The 9,941-nt window shown below is 29.6% G+C and overlaps 2 protein-coding genes across 2 annotated transcripts in view; both read left to right on the forward strand.

The window, feature by feature from the left end:
• Positions 1-2,079, forward strand: part of LOC116185629 — a 9,101-nt gene extending 7,022 nt beyond the window's left edge. The window contains exons 3-4 of the mRNA XM_031510465.1: positions 1,123-1,240; positions 1,941-2,079. Coding sequence (XP_031366325.1) covers positions 1,123-1,240; positions 1,941-1,991 — 169 coding nt within the window. The 3' untranslated portion in view covers positions 1,992-2,079. The remainder of the gene's footprint in view (positions 1-1,122; positions 1,241-1,940) is intronic.
• Positions 2,080-8,576: 6,497 nt separating this feature from the next.
• Positions 8,577-9,941, forward strand: part of LOC102679584 — a 3,625-nt gene continuing 2,260 nt past the window's right edge. Inside the window, exons 1-4 of the mRNA XM_006615659.2 lie at positions 8,577-8,856; positions 8,985-9,098; positions 9,367-9,504; positions 9,617-9,727. Of these exons, the coding sequence (XP_006615722.2) occupies positions 8,738-8,856; positions 8,985-9,098; positions 9,367-9,504; positions 9,617-9,727 (482 nt within the window). The 5' untranslated portion in view covers positions 8,577-8,737. The remainder of the gene's footprint in view (positions 8,857-8,984; positions 9,099-9,366; positions 9,505-9,616; positions 9,728-9,941) is intronic.

The following is a 9,941-nucleotide window of genomic DNA, read 5'->3' on the forward strand; positions in this document are numbered from 1 at the left end:
TGTTAATTGATTTTTGTAGGACATAAATAAAATTTTGTAACATATACGATCCACGCGAAAAAATGATCCAATTCGAAATGCAAACAATAAATGAAAAATATAATTAAATAAATATTTCATTGTTTCGATATTCACTTTGTATAAAAAAATATATATATATAAAAATAAATATATTTATATTTTTCGCGCATGAATAACATAGCTTATTCAAAATATAAAATGTAAATTTTAAGAGAATCGCGCAATACGTTCCTTCCGTGTCGACGTTCGTCCTCGTACTGCCGAGTTTGTCTGTCGCGTCGCGAACGACCGAAGGAGAGACGCGCTCTATTATTTATAAACTTTGTGCCGCGCGATTGGAGCAAAATTTACGATGCGAATTTTTCGATCGATCTATCAATCGAATTTTCGATTTAATCGATCTGTGAACGGAACGGCGGGCGAAATAAATTCGTGATGCGTTTCCCTTGGAAAATTTTCGAGTGGGTGGGGACGAAATGGCTACCCAATATGTGCAAATTAAGCGCGGAATGCGGAATCCACGCTTAAGAGACTTGTCCATGGCGCTTAACGTGGCGTGTAGTCGAGAGATTGAAATCTTAATCGATTAAAAATTGTTCTCTCTTATTAAAATATTATATAAATATACGTGGAGTTTTATTTTATTTCAGAATTATGAATATTTATTATGAAATTGATACGAGAATATTTAATTATACGTGTTATGAAACGTAGATATATTATGCGAATTAATTTCATATCATTTCACAAGAATTTGATGTAATTAAGATTATTAATTAACAATTATTTTTCTTTTTTTTTTAATTGCCATGTGGAAGTGGTAGAATCTTTATTAAATTATTTCTCGAATTATTTTCGACTTACTTTTAAAATCGTGGAGAATTCTAATTTTTTTATTCTTTGAATAGGAAAAAAGACAACGAGAAGAAATTATTCATATTTTCATTCGTACTTTGTTTCGAATTACAATTCGTTCGATATCTTTTGACACGTATTACCTTTTCCTCTCGATCGTATAATTTATAAGAGAGTTAAAAAAAAAAAAAAGAAAATCTAATCAATCCGTTTTTTTTAAATCGATATCGCATTTTTTGTTGACAGAGGTCGCAGAAGAAGATCCGCGATTAATAACAAACTTGAAACTTTGCAACGTATCATGCAAATCATTAATAACAATCCTGAATTGCTCGACAAGGATAATATTCTTTCGTCACCGGTGGTAAGTTTATTAAAAATTATATTATTAATTTTATATGTAATCTTACAATTGATATAGAAAAAAAAAAATCTTTATTAATTTTTTCCACTTATAAATCTTTATTAATTGATTTTTTTAAAATACGTGATACCACTTGTCACGATTTTTTAAATTTTAGTAAAAAATATGAAATGATGAAATATTTATTGCAAAAATCCTCTTCGAATAAAAGATCGATATAAAATAATTCTTGAATAAGAATTAATTGCATTTCTCGAATTAGAATTATTATATAACTCGAGATATGATCATGTGCTCGCGTAATTCTTTTACTGTATCGTACAATCACAGAGATAATTGAACGAGGAAAGAGAAATAAAATGAATCGATGGCACGCGCCTCGATATCCAAACGTGAACTTTATGCAAAGAGTGCACCGTTTTCTCATGATAAATCCATTTTTTCACGCGTAATGACTACACTTATGATTTTCTTATTAACACTCTGTAACACGAATCTCGTTAATATTTTATCACGATGTTAGAAATCGTTCAAAAGTGGAAAACAAATATCTAGGAGATTAATCCAGAACGAGATGTTAAATTTACGTTTTATTTTAAAAATAATAATAATAATAATTTCACGTAAAAAATTAGCAAAACTTTATTTTTAAATTTCTCGATTAATATTAATCAGGAAATATTTCTTTCTTTTATTTCAGAAATTAAAGGAGAGTCGACAAAGAGCGAGCGAAGAATATCCATTTATTTAATTTCGAAACACGAAAATCGTGCTGGATCACAGGGCAAGCACGAAGATAGGGTCGAGAGAACGACGTATAATGAAGAAAAAAAAGAAGAAGAAGAAGAAGAAAAAAAGACAAAACAAAAACAAACGAAGAAAAAACAAAGAAGAGCAGAAAGAAAAGATTTTGAGAGAGCAAGAAAAAAAAGAAGAAAAATATTATACGCGATCTCTCGACCCTAAAAACCGCCTACAAACAGTATTACGGACTGTCCTTCGTCCGAAATTAAAAAAACTATTAGGATAACTAAGTAATTAATCACGAAATATATAAGAGAAGAAGATGACAAAAGAAATTAAATCGTATTCGATAAGTATTTATCGATTTCGATGTCGATCGTGGTTTAATTCGATTTTTATTCGTTCCTGAACATCTGCCATTTTCGTTATTTATTTATTTATAATTTATTTTATTTTAGCATAGAGTGTATAATTTATTTATTATTTATCGATCTTAGACTGTTATTCTTCTCGAAGAGAAACGTACTGTATACAGTAGAAATAATTGGAGGGGAAATTTTTTTAAATAACTGATCCAAATAGAAAAAAAAATTCAAATTTACGAACATGTTATAAAAACACGACACAACATAAACATGTCGTAAAAAAGAAATTAAAAATCGAGCAATTTTTAAATACGAATGTTTATTATAAAATTTAAAAAAAAAATAAATAATTAAAATTTTACAATCAACGTTAGAGAAAAAGTGAGAAAGAAAGTAAATATTGTTAGTTCAAGCATAGATAGACAAATGATTCATCCTGTGTTCGGATAATCGGATTATTTGTATAACCTCGATTTGGATAATCGACTTTCTACTGTGTACATTCTTCCCTTTTCTCTTTTGATTTAATAATTTATCTTATAGTTGCATTTTTTTTTAAGAATAATTTGTGGTGTGACGAAGGACGAATGATATTTTAGCGATGAATGAAGCCTATTTTCATTGACAATGTTTCGATGTTTTGATTAATGATTATTTAATTGTATAATCTTAGGCTCCGTTACTTTCCGAAACGGATGGATTTTAACGATTCAGAGCTCGAATAATGGTTCTCTCTCTTTTTTCTTTTTTTTTACAAGAATCTTCATTTTAAATGTACAAAACTATTACATCGCTGTTCCATATTTTTTTCTCGATCGTTTTTATAACGCAACGATTCTTAAATTTTTCAAAGTAAAGTTTTTTTCAAGAAAAATGAAAACCGAAAAGATTGTGGGGCTGTTATTAGGAAAGGAAAGAATTATTTATTCTTGTGTTTTTTGTGTTTGCGATTAATTGTAAACAAGATTTTTTCATCGTCTCCGTTAAATGTGTTATTTTATTATTGTCGAAGAAGCAGAGATAAAAATTAATCGCAATGACATTGAAATGTTTTAACAATTAAATTTGGGGAAAAAAAAAAAGATAAAAATTTAAAAGAATTTAAGAACTGTTGTTGGATTCTCATTTTTCATACGGATTATCGTTACATTGTATTAATTTATCGATGAATTCAAGAAAGAATGAGAGAGAGTGAGAAAAAAATTGCAATATTAATTAATACCAACGATTTTTCAAGTTATTAATAATAATTAAACTTTTCACGAAAAAATATCTTTCAAAGTATTTCAAATTCTATGTAATATTATCTATGTATATGTGTGTTCAATCTCTTTATTTTCTGTATCTCTTTATTTTTCTTAAATTATTTATTTATTTATTTATTTATCGTAGAAACCGAGAAGTATTAAAGACTATAACATGTTATAACTCGGCTAAATATGATTGTATCGTAATTTGTCTCGAAATCATAATCGATGAATTCGAAACAGTTTTATCGTTATTTTTCTGCGATTCTGCGTAATTATTCTTGATTATTTTAAAGAAATAAAAATAATAATCAGCTATACGAGAAAAAAAAATTATTTTTCTTTTTTTTTTTTTTCACTTACACTTCCCTTACACTGTCACTTTCCTCAAATATTACATTTCCATTGCGAGATGAAATCTTTAAAATTACGTATCGTTTCATTTTGTCCTGATAAATTAAATATACGCATCTGAGGCTCCCTCTGGAGAAATTTTAAGCGAATTATTACATACTGATGGTAAATATGATGTTTATCTTGATGTCTACTCTATTCGATCTTCGAACGATTTAAATGACCAAAAATTCGAATAAATTTTTTACTTTAGATCGAAAAATATGAAATGTAAACAGAAATATCTATAAAATTAATAATAAAATCAATTTAAAATTAACATTCGTAGATAATAATAATATAATCAAAAACTGTGTAAAAATTTTATTATAAAACTTTAAATAACTTCAAAATTACTATATAGTACATATTCATATGCTTGTGAGGTGTCGATTAATCTTAATATTTGTAATTTTATTATCAAAAAATTATTCGCGTATAACCTCATTTTGAGAACTGTTCTCTGGTCGGACTAAAAACGACTCGTACTACTATCAGTGAAAAAGCTAATGGAATAAGATCCCCTCTATTTTAAACAGACTCGAACGAATTCTCTTTCCCCGTTCTTCCGTTTTCCTTTCCCCAATTTTCTTTTACCATAAAATCATCTTTCCTAACTTCAATTCATAATAGAATTTTCTACTTAAATACTTTTCATTAAAAAAAAATCTCTTCACGATAAAATTACAAAATTTCAATAATATTATCTCGATTCGAAGAACACCATCTGCCCACACAACGCGCTATATATAAAACTAAAAAATATCTCTACTACTAAAATTACTAAAATTACTACGTTTATCAAAAGAAATTATAATCGTTTTCACATTGTCCATCCGTCACAAAAAAAAAAAAAAAATAAATAAACCTCTATCTTTACAAAATACAATACGACACTGTTCACAATGCAGAGAAGAGATATAATAATTATATATGGATAATAATTATCCATCATAAAAGAAAAGAGAAATTCCATTCGTCACGGGCGAATTGAGATCGTTCCTTTCTCCGCGTATCCGGAAACCGACTGCAATCGTCTCGAAGAATCGGAAGTTGGACGGAAAGGAAAGCTAAGCCACGATTTGCAAATTGCACTTCCTCCATGTTCTCGTTTGACTTTTACGACTCTTGATGTTTCATTCGTGGCGAGCGTGACCGACAGATATAAAATTATTTCATAAATACGCACACACAGATCGCGTGGGTGGACGATTTCGCAAGTTTTATTACTGCGCAGTAACGATAGTTGTGTGAGCGCGTTCGTGTCATATCGAATGGAACGGGCCTCCAAAGTTGCACAATCCTTTATTTCTGATTAGCATGGTTTGGTTTATCGGTTCTCGCTACGTAAAAGATTTCGCTCATCAACCTCCCTGCCTGTTTAAAAACCACGGATCGATTGCGAAAAAGCTCTCCGCGGATATCGCTTGCCGTACCGTGTGCGTCCGTGTTTTCGCTGCAAACTTTGTTTTCCTTCTCTGCCTCCTCTTTTATTTTTATACAAGTCTCGTAATAATGAGGTAAATCAGTAGTTCGTTGATCTCTCGTCTCTATTTCTTTTTGCTCGCTCTCCTCTTTTTTTTTTTTCTTCGCTCTGAGATGAGATTAGTGGCGCGTCGAATGTGCTTTTACTTAAAAAGAATTTTTTTTTTTTTTTTGGTAAGGAAAAAATGAATGAAGAGTAAAGAAGGAGTATAATGAAGGCGATTTCGATGATTAGTAGAAGAAGAAAATTAAACGAATACAGTGGATCTTTTGCAATAGATAATACAGATTTTTGAGACACTTTTTTTTTATTCAATAAAAAAAGTCAAAGTCATTTATAATGTTAAAGCAATTGATTTCTAGGAGATCGAAACTGATATGAATTTTATATTTTATAAGACTTGAAAAATTTAGTAATCTTTTTTGAGGCATTGAGTTATAAATTTTCCTTAATTATTAGTTCTTTTTTTTTTTTGAGCAAAGATTCTAGTTAAATAAAAGAAATTTAATTACAAAAATATTAAATTAGTATACAATGATTAGGTAATCCAATTTGAAACGTTTCTCAAGTAGAAAAATTAATGAACAATCGAGAAAGAACGATTTAACTTCAATTCAAAAAAAATCAGAATTCGTTTTTTTTATTTTATTCCCCCTTCTTCCCGTCATATTGTATACAAACATAGCGAGAAAATAAAGTTGGGTTATTGAGATATTCTAAAAAACAGAATGAAAAATTATCAAAGTTAATTCTAAGAAAAATGAAAGAAATATTTAATTGATCACCGATTAGAATCGTAACAACCTCGAAAATAAAGAGAATAATCCAAAAGAAGAAAAACAACGACGATAATACAAATAATATTTACATGTTCCATGTAAGAATCGAATTATTTCTTCATTGTTCGTTTTGTCGAATTTTAATCTCGAATCGTTGGTAGAAAAAACAAAATATATATTCATCTATCTTCGTCTGGTACAAATATATTTCGATTATACATTTTTACGATTCACATTCAACAAAATTGGCGTTTCATTGATCACCGGATATTCGCTTTAATCCTCGATCGATATCCTTGAATCATCGATTAATTTAATTTTTACTGCGTATACGCGATGATATCGAAGAGGAAAATCTATTTAAAATATGAAAAATATTTCCTTAAGATAGATTATGCAAGATTTGAATGATTAAACATAAACTTCCAATTAAATCATAATTTGTCATCGTTTCATTCTCATTTTAAGATTTATTCGGTAAAGAAAACCTATTAATTATAATATTTTATCAAATTTCCAATTATCCTTTAACTCTCTTCGATTATCGACTACCTATATTTGTTATCTACTTCGTTTTGGGGATAAAATTCGAATTACAACTCGTTCTTGCAGATATACGATTGGCGAATCATTTCGAGAAACTTAAATCATTTAAGTTGATTGATCACAACGAATGAAAAGTTTTTCTCTAGTTTCTTGAGATTTTAATTTTTCGCGCGAAATCTTTTGCACGAGAAGCATGCATGATTTTTCCGATAGACACGTGATAGAAAAAGTTACGTATATCATATATGAATCAAGACGAATCAAGTAATTATTCATTCATGTATTGTGAAATGTTTCATTCATGTATTCGTCCCCTTCTACTTCCAGTGTCCGATAGAGAATTTTGCGTTCGCGTCAGATGTGAAACTATCGAAAAAAAAATGCAGAAGAAAAAAAAAAGAAAGAGGAAAAGAAAAAGAAAAAAAGGTCATTATCGAGATAAGTAAGCATTTTTCTTCCTGTCGCGTGTTTAATATTAACTTTTCTCGAATGACCGAATGACCGCTTGTTAAAAAAGGAAAGAACAAAGATCCGCTGCTGATCGAAATGAAAAATTTTCTTCGAATCAAACAGAACGATAAAATCCAAGGATGTAAAGATGCAACTCGAATTACGAATGACTCGAGCTCGATAAAAATATAGTTCAAACATCATGTGCTTGATATCTGTATATATTCCTATTCTCTCTAAAAATTACATTAGATTCGTACAATTCTCACGAATCTTTCGATCGATGAACTCTGAAGAAAAAGTAACACGAATGATTCTAATATTTTAATGCTTTCCGATTATTCTGATTAAACCGAGAAACGCTCTTGTCGCTTTTGGATGAATAATTTTAATTTTTCACTCACGTTCCATTAACACAAATACGATTGTGATTAATTTCCATTGGATGAAATCGAATCTTTGAATCAAACATGCGGCCAAGATCCAATTGGCTAAGGTCGTCCTTTCATAAAATAACGCAAGTTCATAGATAATCTAAGAATTTTTGTGAAAATATCGTATATATAAACTATCGTCACGATTGTGTGCTGTAATAACGTGGAATATTACATAGAAGAATACTACGCAGAAAGAAATTTTCTTCCATTTGTGCAATTATTTGACGAACGATGGTTGCAAAACCATCTCCAGATTTCCGATCCTCTGTACACTTTCTCATTCCCTATATGCTATATCGTATCGTGTGGCAATATACAATTAAAGAAATGGACGGGATCGCCAATGTATAATCAATGTATAATTCATATAATACAAGACGTTACACGTTTGTAGAAACAGCTTTAGAATCGATTCTAAAAAAAACAAATATGAAAGTGGATATACAAAAATATGGATCGTTCGTTGATTTGAATAAACTGTAAATTGAAAATTCTCATTCATAGATTCAGTGATAAATAGTAATAGTTCTATCCTCGTCACACGATTATTCCATCTTCATCTCGCTTCTTCACGCGTCGATGCGACTTCAAATTATTTCGATCTCCTCACAATCGACCTATTCGAGGATATAATATACATGCCTTACGAATATAATATATTATAATATAGAATATATCCTGATGAACAGGATAGGAGATGGAACGAAACGAGAAGGATAAAAGAAGAGAAAATGATAAAAAATCAATCAACCGATTTATCGTGCTTGAACGATGAAAGGAACGTTTAATACATTGGAAAGATAATTACGAAAGAGGGTGTAGGAATCGGAGAAGGAAGGAGGTGGGGATTGCCTCGAGGCAAGAATACATATATACGCGCCATCAGAGCCTCGTAGCGTTACAGTTTCAAACAACAATCAAGACGTACGCTCGATTCCGAAGGCTCGATCGAGTAGAAGATTTTGTGCGGGAAATTTTCGATCTTTCTTTCTTTTTTTTTTCTTCGATTTCGAATTTTTTTTTTTTTTTTTGAATTTGGGCGCGAAAAGAATGAGAGGGAATATGAAGAAGAGAAAAAGCTCCGATTGGAAAAGCTGGATGGGAATCGTGACGATATTCGGGGTGCTTTACGCGAATGGAATCGTGTCTGCACAGCATGTATACGAAAGGTATAAATATTTCTTTTCTTCTATTTCGTTTATTTACGAAGAATGTTTATTAGATCTTGTTAATTTTTAATTTTTAAGAAGATTTTTGGGGATTATTTCTATAGAATTAATCTTGTATTTATCCATAGAGTTACGCGTGAAAATGCAATGAGCATCTACGATACACTGTTAAATTTTTCGAAAATGGGAGAGATCAATGCAGCGGAAGAATTGAATCAAGAGATATCAAAAACGAGTAAAGAGTGAGTTTTAACAATTATTTTCGATAAATATTTTCAATAATTTTCAATAAATATTTCATCTCAATTTCCACTCGAATTAAAAAAGATATTCCTTTTGATATCTTTTAATTAACATTCATCATAGTAAAACGCGCGATTTCGATTAGCAAATTAAAAAAATCTTGTCTCCAACGATAAAGAAACGTTCGCAAAAAAAGATTGACCCTATTCAAGTTTATTATTTTCTTTTTTTTTTCCTTTTTAAATAAATTTTTTATCACGTATGCAGACGATACAAACGATTATCGGACCAAAGACGAGCAGAACTAGAGACCTTGATGGCGCTTTCCAAAATGACGGAAAAATCGATGAACGAGAGCCTGGCAGAGCAATCAAAAATCAGCAAACAATTGCAATCAAAAAAGACGTAAGTAAAAATATAACTAAAAAAAAAAATAAAAAAATCCTTTATCGATTATCTCCTAATACTTTCTAGTCTTTTTTTCTATCTACTTTCTATCTTTTAATCTATTTTATAGCAAACACCAAAAGCGATCGATCTTCGACATAAATATGAAGAATCTGCAAAAACTTTTCAGATTATCGGGCAAATTAGGATACAAAGGAAACGCAGCGTATCCAGTTATCAGGTAAATTAAATTATATGATAATTATCATTTATATAATTTTTTTTAATAAAGAGTCAATCGTTGATCGTTAAATATTATAATTTAAACATAAACGAAGAAGTCAAACCAGAAGAATATAGAAAATTTTTACTTTGGAAATTAAATTCTATTTTAATTCTAAAGTAAAAAAATTTTTATCGCTCGATATTAAAAAAAAAAAAAAAAAAAAAAAAAA

The sequence above is a fragment of the Apis dorsata genome, unplaced genomic scaffold, assembly GCF_000469605.1.
Source record: "Apis dorsata unplaced genomic scaffold, Apis dorsata 1.3 scaffold_227, whole genome shotgun sequence".
Lineage (NCBI taxonomy): Eukaryota > Metazoa > Arthropoda > Insecta > Hymenoptera > Apidae > Apis > Apis dorsata.